This window comes from Nyctereutes procyonoides, unplaced genomic scaffold, assembly GCF_905146905.1.
Source record: "Nyctereutes procyonoides isolate TBG_1078 unplaced genomic scaffold, NYPRO_anot_genome, whole genome shotgun sequence".
NCBI lineage: Eukaryota > Metazoa > Chordata > Mammalia > Carnivora > Canidae > Nyctereutes > Nyctereutes procyonoides.
Genome location: NW_026575034.1, coordinates 22734147 through 22746667, shown reverse-complemented (window position 1 = coordinate 22746667; position 12521 = coordinate 22734147). Strand labels below are relative to the sequence as shown.

Genomic DNA, 12521 nt, shown 5'->3' with positions numbered 1-12521 from the left:
AGAGCTATGAATTTATACATTTACATACTTGCTATCAGTCAGATGATCATATATATGTATATATATCCATGTGTCTTAATACATTTTAGTTGTACGCCAAAAGATAAATGTCTCTTCATAAATGCATGCTATGAAGATTGAATCATGGATTTAATGATTCAGTTCTCCAATAACAGAAGAGGAAAAAAGACTATGGGTTAGAGTATTTGGAGCAATCCTTTAAGGATGAAATGCTTCACAAGTTTGCTCTCAGAAGCTTATGGACAGAGTTCCACAAAGCAATAAAGATCAGCTCTGCCTAATAGCACTATCTGATAGCATATGCATGAGTATTTTTCCTAATTTGGTAAAGAGGATGAGAATGAAGATGAGTTGCTGCTAGAGATGAAAAAAGGTAACAGTATCTTTTCTCTTGAAGATGCTCATGAATGGCAATTCAACATGGTTTTTAGCACAGACTAGGCTTTATTACTTTCCCAAATGGCTAGTTATCTGACCTCACGTTAATTATTAGGTAAACGTGGTTTTGCCATCAGTGAGAAACGCCACTACAGAAGAAAAGTCTTGCCTTGTTGATATTTATCAAATCCAGAAAGGAAAAAAAAAAGATTCTGTAAAGCATATTAGTGAAACATTTATTCTACACGGTAAAGGACATCAATTTCTGTGAGACTCAAATTAAGATTGTCAATTTAGTATGCATTTTGAGGTATGTAAAAAAAAAAAAAAAACCAGAATTGTCTGTTGACAAATTAACGAGAAGAGAAGGGTGATGATGCTTGAGTCTCAAACTGCTGACCAGTCTGAAAACATCACTTAAGATTAGCAATGAGTTGTAATGTCGATATTGATTAAGGCAACCATACCAAGTGGTGACAAAATTGTGCCTCCGGTGATAAATGGGTACTTACTATGTGTTTGGATGATTTCTTTATAGATATTCCTTGTAAGTTAAACTTCTCTGGGCAATTGTGAATATTATTTTTTTCTAGTCAGAAGTGATAATGCCATGTTATGAATGACTCTACTATCAGAACTTCAAACTTGGGTTTGATTATTATTTTTGATACTTAGAAATCTTTCATGTAATGGCATATCCTGTAAGTCTTCATTTTCAGTCGCCTTATTTTTAACGTCTTTAACTGAATATATTCCTTCCCTCTCCCTGCCTGAAGTTTTCTACAGGTAAGCCCCTGTGTCTATGTAAGCTAAAGCGTTTTACTTCTTTTTCATGGAAAACCACTTCTGAATCCTGCCACGGATTTGTTGGGTTTTGACACTGTAGATGATGGGGTTCATCAAGGGTGGGAAGATGATATAGATGTTGCCCATGAGGACATGGACCATAGGAGAGAGGTGTGTCCCAAAACGATGCACCATAGTCAGACCAATTATTGGGATATAGAAAACCATGACAGCACAGATATGGGAGACACAGGTCTGCAAGGACTTCTGCCGCTCCTCCCGGGATGCAATGGCCAAGACCGAATGCAGGATCAGAATGTAGGATACAATAATTAGCATGGAATCAAACAAAAGTGTACAAATCACCAGAGCCAAGGCATAGAAACTGTTAAAGCGAATGTCAGAACATGCTAGTCTTAGTAAGTCTTGGTGAAGGCAAAAAGAGTGAGAGAGGATGTGGGAATGGCAATAGTGGAAGAACTTTAGGCGGATTATGGGAGCCATAATGAACACAAAACTCCTAACTAAAATTCCCAGCCCAATGTTGGTAATCCGGGCACTGGTTAGGATGGACGTATACCTCAGAGGATTACAGATTGCTGTAAAGCGATCAAAAGCCATGGCGAGAAGGACTCCAGACTCTGTGAGGGACAGACCATGGATGAAATAAGTTTGAGCAATGCAGGCATCCAGGCTGACTTCCTGGCTAAGTCCCCACAGGATGCCCAGCACCGTGTGCACTGTGGACAGCCCCATGCACAGGTCGGTGAGGGCCAGCATGGCCAGGAAGTAGAACATGGGCTGGTGCAGGCTCGGCTCAGTCCGGATCACATGCAGCACCAGGCAGTTCCCAGACAGTACCATAGCATACATACAGGAGAAAGGGATGGACAGCCAGGGATATTCCTGCTCCAGGCCAGGGAAGCCTGTTAGTAGAAAGGTTGAGGAATTGGTGTCATAAGCAGGAAAAGCAGGCATGGATAATTTGCTGTATTTCTCCAATGAGTCAGCACTTGTGTCCATTTGGTAGAGCGCTTTCATTCGAATTATTTTCTCATAGAGGACCAATCTGAGCAAAAATGATATGGGTATGTAATACAGAATTCTTTACATTAAAAAGTCACATTTACTGTTGTTCACACCTGTTATCCAAGTACATCTCCACACTTAGGAACCTTGTTGTGTGTCTACCTAGTAAAACATTGAGGGTAGACCAAGGAAAGTGATCTAAAATAGATTTCGTCTTTTCTCGAGCAACTAGAGATTATGATAAATTTTGACTCTCCGGATGTCTGTTAATTTTTCAGAGTATTTATATAAAAAAAAAAAAACAACAACAACAGTTACCCTTCACCTTTGGGCGCGGTTCCGTCTGTCTCTTCATACATCCAGTGATTCAATCTGTCTTTTTTTTCTGGCAATCACTGCTCGAGTCTCAACTCAACAACAAAAGCTCAAAGATATATTTGTTTCTCTGCTCTCAAGAAAGTGGATCGTATCTTTGTAAGTGCTTGCATGGAGAGAACTAGACGACTGTGATGTATAACGTCAGGAAGCAGATGGGTATAAATGGACCCCATGTCCCTAGAGATAGTCTGTTCACATTTTCAAATGAATGGTCAAAACAGCTATTACCTGACTACAATCTGGAATTATCCATAGGGAGTACGTTTGTTCTTTTTAACAAACACATATTCCGTTTGATGTTCTAACTGTTCCAGGAGTTGAAAAACTATTAGGGAAAATAACATAACACTATATGTTAGTTATAATTCAATTATAAGATAGGTAACAGCACACAAACCCTAAGTAACTGGTGCTATTGTGAGCCCGGCTTTCTAAATGACTAAATTGAGTTCAAGAGAGAGTAAGCAGCTGGATCCTTGCAGGCCGACTCCAAGGCATATGCTCTTGACGGCTCATCTGTCTTCAGTTTCGCTGCTATCACCTTTCAGAGGCTGTTGCTTCCCTAGCATGAAGATTCAAAGGTTTCAGGGGTTTTCTCTGATCTTTAACATTACATTAGAACTATCTCGTTTATCAGTTCTACTTGCTTTCAACAGGATCATCAGTGAGCTTAAGATCCTCTATCATACTCCCTTCTTTCACAAAGTAGGCGTTCAGCCACCACAAGGTAGATACTCTTTGTTTCTTCTGTTGTTCTGGAGACGTTCCAGTGTTTGTGAGTAACTGCTTTTCATCCATCACAAACTTTCTCAATGAGAGTTTCTTTCTCCTTCCCGCCAGCTTTATTGAAGTAGAATAGACTCATAACATTTGTGTCAATTTGAGGTGCACATGTTGATTTATAATTTACCTCTTTCAAAAGAATTACTGCCACAACATTAGCTAACTCCTTCATCCTGTCAAATAATTACCATTTATTTTTCTTAGAGTGAGAACATGTAAGGTGTATTCCCTTAGCAACTTTCACATATATGATACAGTACCATTAACTATAATCACCATGTTCTACATTAATCCCCAGAAATTGTTAATCTTATAACTGGCAGTTTGTGCCCTTTGGCAAATATCTCCCAACTTCTCTCATCCCCCAGCTCCTGGGAACAACCACTCTACTTTGATTCTGAGTTTGGCTCCATTGGATTCCACATATAGGAGGTATTATGCAATATTTATCTTTCTCTGTCTGACTTATTTCATTTAACATCATGTTTTCAAGCTTTATCAAATTGTTAAAGTGCAGGATTTTCTTCTTTTTCACGGCTGAATATTATTTTATTAATTATTAATATTTAATTAATCATTTATTATATTATTTTAGTAAATATATATCCAATATATATCACATCTTCTTTATTCACTCATCTGTAGACAGATCCTTAGGTTGTTTCCATATTGGGGATGGCGATGCCATGAACAAGGGACTGAAGATTTTGAAAGCTGTCCAGTTAAATTTATTTTTAAGTTTTTTATTGTTTTTATGCTATTATAAGCAGTTTGAATTCCTTCTTCCTTTTTCAGATGTTTTCCTTTTAGTGTATAGAAATGAAACTGTTTTCTGTATGCTGATTTATACCCTGCAACTTTACTGAATCTGTTGGTTAGCTCTAGCAGGTTTTTTGTTTGTTTGTTTGGTTGGTTGTTTGGTTTTTTGGTTTTTTTTTTTTTTTTGGTGGAATCGTCAGGATTTTCTCGATATGAGATCATATCTACAAACAAAGATAATTTTACTTTGTCTTTTTTATTGAAATGCCCTTTTTCCTTTTTGCTGCCTGATTGCTACGTTTCTGAGTTCCTATTACGTAGACTAAAAGTGGGGAGACTGGGCAAACTTGTCTTATTTCTGATCTTAGAAGAAAATCTCAACCTTTCACCATTGAATATGATATTGGCCATGAGTTTGTCATATATGGCCCTTCTTATGTTGAGGTATGCTTTTTATTAAGATTTTATTTTTTTATTCATGAGAGACAGAGAGAAAGAGAGAGGCAGAGACACAGGCAGAGGGAGAAGCAGGCTCTATGCAGGGAACCTGATGTGGGACTCGATCCTGGGACTACAGGATCACAACCTGGACTGAAGGCAGCGCTAAATCGCTGAACCACCGGGTTGCCAGAGGTATGCTTCTTTTATACTCAGTTTGTTGAATTTTTGTCATGAGAGGATGATGTATTTTGTCAAATGCTTTTTCTGCATCTATTGAGTTAATCATATGATTTTGTTTTTTATTCTATTAATGTGGTGAATCACATGTATTGATCTGCATATGTTGACTTATCCTTGCATCTCAGGGATAAATCCCACCGAATCACAATATATAATCTTTTAAATATACTGTTGTTACTTTGTGTGTTTACTGTGCTAATATTTGTCAAGAATTTTTGCATCTATGTTCATCAGGAATATTGGTCTATAGTTTTCTTTTCTTGTCGTGTACTTATCTGGCTTTTGTACTGAGGTTATGCTGGCCTTGCAAAATGAGTTTGGAAGTATTCCTTCCTCTTCAATTTTTTGAAAGAGTTTAAGAAGGATTGCCATTAATTTCTCTAAATATTTAATAGAATTCACCAGTGAAACATCTGATCCTAGGCTTTTCAGTGTGCAATGGATTACTGACTAAATTTCTTTACCTATAATTGGTCTGTTCACATTTTCCATTTCCTCATGATTCAGTCTTTGTAAGTTTTATGTTTGGGGGAATTTATCCATTTGTTCTAGGTTATCCAGTTTGTTGATGTATAAAATTTGTCTCGTGATTTTTTGTGTTTCTATGGTATCAGTGGTAATGTTTCATCTCTCATCTCTGATTTTACATACTGGAGTCTTTGTCTTATTTTTCATAGTCTAGCTAAAGGTTAGTAAATTCTTTTATCTTTTTAAGAAAACAACTTAGTTTCATTGATCGTTTCTACATTTTTTTCATCTTCATTTCATTTATTTCTGCTATCATCTTTGTTCTTCTTCTCTTTCCGATCAGATAATTAAATGGAAATATGTGATCCACACATTTGGAGCACTGTCTTCAGTTTACATTAATACTATGGACACTGGGAAATAGTAAGTATATATATATATATGTATAAACTAAATGGTATATATATATATATACATATGCCATATTTGTATATATGTGCATACATGACATAATCCATAAAGTATGTACATATATGTCATATATATATAATCTATTTAATCAGGGCAGCCCCGGTGGTGCAGCGGTTTGGCACCGCCTGCAGCCTGGGGTGTGATCCTGGAGACCCGGGATCGAATCCCACGTCGGGATCCCTGCATGGAGCCTGCTTCTCTCCCTTTTCCTCCGCCTGTGTCTCTGCCTCTCTCTGTCAATAAATAAAAATAAAAAAAAAATCTAAAGAAAAATAATAATAATCAGACTTATGCAGGAAGGATCCTGACTCTCTCATGAAGACTTCTGTCACATTTCCAGACCTGAAGATCTTCTTTTGGTTCTCTGTATATATGGGAAGTTCTTTGGTGAGCTCATATAATTGCCGAAAGTTAAGGCAAGGACTCAGGGCCTAGGGCTTCAAGATTAAGTAAGCCTATGCTATCACTTTACAAATATGAGAAGTAAGGCCTAAAGAAATCATTAAAAATGGTCATGAGTAACAGGAAGTGTAATTATCCAAGTCTGTACTAGAAATGGCTCTGATTATTCTGTATGCCCTCTCCTGTCTCAGACTGGGAAGGCTGAAGGAGAAGTGTGAATTCATTATCTATTCAATAAGATTATTTCTAATGAGAAAGAGTTATAACTGCAGAGTTCCTAACTTTATGGTTTGGTTGATTTTGTAGTGATAGCAATAATGACAAAAATAGCAATACATTTATGAAGAAATCTTCCTTCAGAAACCCCAAGTACTCTTTCCAAGTCAACAACTCTTTTCCTGTTTAAAACAAGATCTACATCAATTATACTTTAATACTACAGAGTATGCTAGATAAGATAGTAAATACATGGGGTACTAGGATTGATGAGTGGATTAGGTGGCCAACACTTCATTTCAATTCAGGCCATGAGATCAAGCCCCCACTGGGGCTCCATGCTCTGTGCAGAATATGCTCCAGATTCTCTCTCCCTCTCCCTCTTCTCCTTTCCCCACTTGAAATGTACTTGCTCCCTCTCTCATAAATAAATAAATAAATAAACTAATTAATTAATTAATTAAACTTGAAAATAAAATAAAATAATAAATACATGTATTGGAGGCATTGCAGGAATCAGGAACCAGTTTAATTCCATTTTGTTAAAATAATAGTTTCTGATACAATAACAATAAGATGCTTCTATGATCCAATTCAGATTAAAGTTTGAGTGGCTGATTCTGGATAGTCAGAGTTGCCTATTGTTAGTTCACTAAAATTGACCATGACTAGGGTGGTTTCTCAAGTTAAAGGACAATTGTAAGTGAGAAAAATCCACGGCTTCAAGTAGATAGTGCAACATGATCAGCCATTGTTGGAAAAACTATTTCTATTTCTTCTTTTCAACTTAATGAGTGGATATAAATCTCTGACTATATTGAAAATGTTGTCCTGGAATCAGGTCTGACTTCTTTCCACCATTGATATTTTTAATTTTAGAATCCATTTAAAGCCTTTATGTCATATGATGGCATTTCTCGCCCTGTTTGTTACTAACTTCAAGGACTACTGAAGAATGAGATTTCTTCTGTAAAATTTTGTGGGGCAAGAACAGAAATAGCTACGATTCAGTGAGTAGAGGCAAAGGAGTTTGGGAGGGTTTTTATATATATATATATATATATATATATCCTATCTTTATACTAAAGCAATAAATTAAAAAGCAGATACATTTAATTGTGTTGACCACAGGGAACATATGTGATCCCTTCTTCAGTGCTCAGGAGAATTGCATCATAGTCGTGCCCAGGTGCTAAAATTATATTTCATTGGAAGTGATTTTTTTAAATAACTACGCTGTTTATAACAATGCCACATGAGTAGGTGAGTGCACATAAGAAGACTGAAGAATTGAACTTGTGAGTATGTGCTCTTCATAGGTGTCTCTGAAATCTAGATTGAGAAATATTTAGAAAGGATCCAAAGGGAGTGTGGGGGAACTGTACCTCCTAATTCTGCTTAAGAAGTCACTCTGAGCAGAAATCCTTAAAGGAATATAAGACTTCAGTTGTCAGATTTGACCCAAGATATAAGTTCTTGGAAGAACATTTTTCACCTTTCTTTCTTCTCTTATCCAAAGTGAATGTCTCCAGATCTTTCATTAAAGTAGGTTTGTGTCCTGACTCATGTATATGTAAAGATAATGTAGGATTGCAAACAAGAAAGCTAACACATCATGAAACTAAAATTCCTAATGTTTTTCTTACACTGATTCTTTGTGTTTTCTTGTTTTCAAGATTTTATTTATTTCTTCATGAGAGACACAGAGAGAGGGTGAGAGGCAGAGACACAGGCAGAGGGAGAAGCAGGCTCCATGCAGGGAGCCCAATGTGGGACTCCATCCAGAGACTCCAGGATCACACACTGGACCCAAGGTGGCGCTAAACTGCTGAGACCCCCAGGGTTCCTGATTCTTTGTGTTGAAATCAAACAAGCAAGGGGACAGTTTGTGTGGATAGCCTCTTATATCTACAACCTGTCTGCTGCTTTTTGGGGCAGAATGAGCTTTGCAAGAGCAAGGGCCCAAAGAACCAGCAATTGACTGAGTCATTTCTATCAACATCTGCCATTATAAATGAGAAAAATAAAGCTAATGCTTGATATTTATGTTGAAGATCAACAACATTATTAAGTTGAAGACGTGCGATTTGAATGCATGCTCCAGGATAAGCACAGGGCCAGATGTCCTGTTGGGAGAATAGAGCTGCAACCTAAAGGAGTCAACAAGAGTGTAGCCTCATTGTTTGCTGCAGGCAAATTCTGCAGATGTCATGTGTGTTTGCTCAGCCCCTGGCACAGTGTCTTTTACATGGGAAATATCAGGAAAAGCACTCAGATCGAACTTAACTGAATTCCTTTGGTATTACTATTGTACCAAAGAGAAGGAAAACTTCAAAGTGAATGTGAGAATGTCATAGTTATGTGATGTGCAAGCAATGTTTAAACTGGAACAAATACTAACATTCTCCCAGAGGAATGAATGACAGTAAACAGGAAACTGCGCTGTGCATTGACATCCAAGGGTGGGTTTTAGAGGATCAGGGATTTGGAAGAGAAAGGAAATGGTTTAACGGTTGGGTTAGGGGTGTGACGCAATGCCACACTTTGAATAAAGAGGACAGTTCCACAAAATTTGTATTTTCTAATTAGCATTGCCAGGTTCAGGACAATTTTAATCTCTTTTTTCCTGGCTGTATTAAAGCCAGTTGTGTGTTCCATGCATTTTATTCCACCCATCCAACCAAAAACCAAAGAGACTTTATGTAAGGAATATAATAATTGTAGTAAGAAATATATGAAAAATATTTTTCATCAATAATCATAGCAATGAATTTCATTGAATAAAGACATGTTTTATATGTTCCGTGATATTTTAAATACTTGTGTTGGTATTATCAGATTTATTTTACTAAAATTATCTTGTTTAGAATTAATAATTACCATCTATTCTTTGAAACAATATTATTTATTGAGCAGATATGGATATGAGAAAGTTTTCCAAGAGAAATTCAACATAGTCTAACTTCACTTTAGGCCATTATTCTATCAAGCACTATTTTCTGTACATAATATCCAAAATGCTTATCTGAATTTCAGTAAGAACATTTATCCTTGCATCAAGTTTTAGTCGAATGTGTCTAATTTCCCGTTTACCATCATCAGTTTTATTTTGTACTGTTATCTAATTTTATCTGGGATACTGGAGGCTCTTTTCCTAGGGTATATTTGAAAAGACTTCCAATACAGTTTATTTGAAATCAGTTTGTTTCAGGTTTACAGAAAAATTGTGCAGAAAGTACACTCTCTTCCTCTCCCATCCTACATTTTCTCTGGCAGTTAACATCTTGTGCTAGTGTGGTACATTTGTTGCAACTGATGAGCAAATTGGTATTAATTATTTTTTTGTATTTACTATTAACTACAGTACATAATTTACATTAGAGCCATCATACTTTGAAAGTTAACAAAAAGTTGACTGTTGGGGCCATGGTCTCCTATAGGTTATCCTATCCTGTCTTTTAGAATTTTTATACTTTATTTCCCACCTAGAAGTACTGTGATCCACTTGGAGTGAATTTTTGTGAAAGGTGTAAGGTCTACGTCTACATCCATTTATTTTTGCATGTGGATATGCAGTCGTTCCTGCACCATTAGTTGAAAAGATATTCCTCCTCCATTAAATTGCCTTTGTTCTTGTGTCAGTTAACTCTGTATATGTGTGTGTCTATTTATGGACTCTCACTTCTGTTTGTTTCCATTTTGTTCTTCTCTAGTGCCTTGAATGAAGAACAGTTTGTACATATATGCAAAGTGACCTGCTGGAATTTTGATGAGACTTACATTGCATATGCACCTCAAGTCTACAATAAGTGACTCTTAATCATATTGTTCTCCTTTCCTAAGGACAGAGACATTTAACTTTTTATTAAACAATGAATATTCATGGATAGATTGTTGTCTTTAAGGTATAGGTCAGTACTTTGTAACTTCCTATTTTCCATTGGTATAGAATACTGCTCAGAATGGTGAATATTATTTTTTTTCTCTCTTTGCATTGACTGCAGACTAATGACTGCCTGTGAATTCCACTTGGGTAAAAACAAAATTGATACATGTAACATCTTAAGTTCTTGAACCTATTATAAAACCAAACTAACATTCTTTAACTGACAAATGGCCACAAATGCACTTACAGTTTCAGATGTGAGTGGGTCTGCTTTGCATATTGAATTGTCCTGTGTATTTGTGTGCCTTCATGGAGAGAGGTAGACACAGAGACAGAGGCAGAGAATTTGGGGAGCCTGTCTGTGCATTCCTAGAATTACACAATCAGTCAACAGCTATGCTTGACAAAATGCCCTTTAAAAACACATTCAATTTCTGTTTCTAGAAATGTCAATAAATCTAGATTAGAACGAATAAAGGGAGACCCAATACAAAATTTGCAACACTAATCAAGCAGCTCTAAGCCAACATGTCCAAGCTCAATGGCACAATCTTCATGCCTCCGGTGCTGACACTGATTGGGATCCCCGGCTTGGAGTCTGTGCAATTCTGGATTGGAATTCCTTTCTGTGCCATGTACATCATTGCTCTGTTTGGGAATTGCCTGCTCCTGGTCATCATCAAATCAGAACGCAGCCTCCATGAGCCCATGTATCTCTTCCTGGCAATGCTTGGAGCAACAGACATTGCTCTCAGCACCTGCATCCTACCAAAAATGCTAGGCATCTTCTGGTTTCATCTGCCTGACATATACTTTGATGCCTGTCTCTTTCAGATGTGGCTAATCCACACCTTCCAATGCATTGAATCAGGAATTCTGCTGGCCATGGCCCTGGACCGCTATGTGGCCATCTGTGATCCCCTGAGACACGCAACCATCTTTACCTACCACCTTCTCACTCAAATTGGAATGGGAGTGACGCTCAGAGCAGCCCTCCTTGTAGCTCCATGTCTCATCCTCATCAAATGTCGGCTGAAACACTTCCGGACCACTGTGGTCTCCCATTCATACTGTGAGCACATGGCCATTGTGAAGTTGGCAGCAGAAGACATCCGAGTCAACAAGATCTATGGTCTCTTTGTGGCCTTCACTATACTTGGATTTGACATAATCTTCATCACACTCTCCTACATCCGAATATTTATAACTGTCTTCAATCTGCCTCAGAGGGAAGCTAGGCTCAAAGCCTTCAACACCTGCATTGCCCATATTTGTGTCTTCCTTGAGTTTTATCTCCTTGGTTTCTTCTCCTTCTTTACACACAGGTTTGGGTTCCATATTCCACCCTACATTCATATCCTTCTGTCCAACCTTTACCTGCTTGTCCCTCCTTTGCTCAATCCTATAGTGTATGGGGTGAAGACCAAACAGATTCGAGATCGAGTGTCCAAGGTTTTCCACTCTAAAGATTCATCTTGACTTCTCACTTAACTTTTTCTCAAATAATAAAATTCAATTTGAGAAATAGTTTGGGATCAGATTTTGTGCTTTCTCAAGTTCATTTATGCTGCTGAAAGATACTGTTCTAGATTTTACATTGGAGACAGGCTCTCATTCCTATTTAAACCATTAGTATTTATGTATACAGAATCATCTTATTAGTAGATGACATAAAAGGCAGAAAACATGCAGATTTGCTTCTGGTTTAGTCATTCTTTAATTTAATTTAGTTTAATATTTCAGTGAGGAAATTTCCTAAAAACACAAGTAAATTTAAGTAGTTAACCTCTGAGTAAAATATTTTCATTGTGTTCTTTAAAAACATTGAATTAATTCATAAAGTTGATAATTCCAAGGATCATGAACTAATTTCTTTTTTGTCTTCTAATTTCAGTAATCTTGCTCCTCCAACTCATCATCTTTATCATTTTAATTGTCATCACCATTCAAGTCTTCAGTTGTCTTCTGACTTACATTCATCTGACTATTAAGATGAATTATTTTTAAATCCAAATGATTCGGTTTTACAAAAACTTAAGTATCTAGTTTTGAGAGTTCCCATAGAACCCCTACCCAGTTTTCCTTCTCATTGTTATCTTTCATTAATATGTGTTATAGTCCATGAATCAATATTGATACATTATGATTTACTAAAGTCCATTATTTTATTAAAATTTCTTAGTTTTTCCCTAACTTCCTTTATTTCCTCAAAGGATCCCATCCTGGATGACACATTGCATTTAGTTGTCAAGTCTGTAAGCTT

The 12521-nt window shown here is 36.8% G+C and overlaps 2 protein-coding genes across 2 annotated transcripts; one reads left to right on the top strand and one right to left on the bottom strand.

Moving 5' to 3' along the window:
• Window positions 1–1218: 1218 nt before the first annotated feature.
• LOC129504882 (olfactory receptor 51V1-like) lies at window positions 1219–3547 on the bottom strand. Its single transcript, XM_055317760.1, has 3 exons — window positions 3503–3547; window positions 3236–3432; window positions 1219–2254 (listed from the first exon to the last, which is right to left on the bottom strand). The coding sequence occupies exons 1-3, from the start codon at window positions 3545–3547 to the stop codon at window positions 1219–1221; spliced, it is 1278 nt and encodes a 425-aa protein (XP_055173735.1).
• A 7239-nt stretch (window positions 3548–10786) lies between these two features.
• LOC129504733 (olfactory receptor 52A5-like) lies at window positions 10787–11737 on the top strand. Its single transcript, XM_055317576.1, has one exon. It carries the CDS (start codon window positions 10787–10789, stop codon window positions 11735–11737), a length of 951 nt encoding a protein of 316 aa, XP_055173551.1.
• The last annotated feature ends 784 nt before the right edge of the window (window positions 11738–12521 follow it).

Coding starts and splice junctions, on each gene's coding strand:
- LOC129504882 (XM_055317760.1), bottom strand. CDS start 3,547: ATGAAGGAGTTAGCTAATGTTGTGGCAGTAATTCTTTTGAAAGAG. Junction 3,433..3,502: donor CAGTAATTCTTTTGAAAGAG/GTAAATTATAAA, acceptor ACTTCAATAAAG/CTGGCGGGAAGGAGAAAGAA. Junction 2,255..3,235: donor GATGATCCTGTTGAAAGCAA/GTAGAACTGATA, acceptor ATTTTTGCTCAG/ATTGGTCCTCTATGAGAAAA.
- LOC129504733 (XM_055317576.1), top strand. CDS start 10,787: ATGTCCAAGCTCAATGGCACAATCTTCATGCCTCCGGTGCTGACACTG.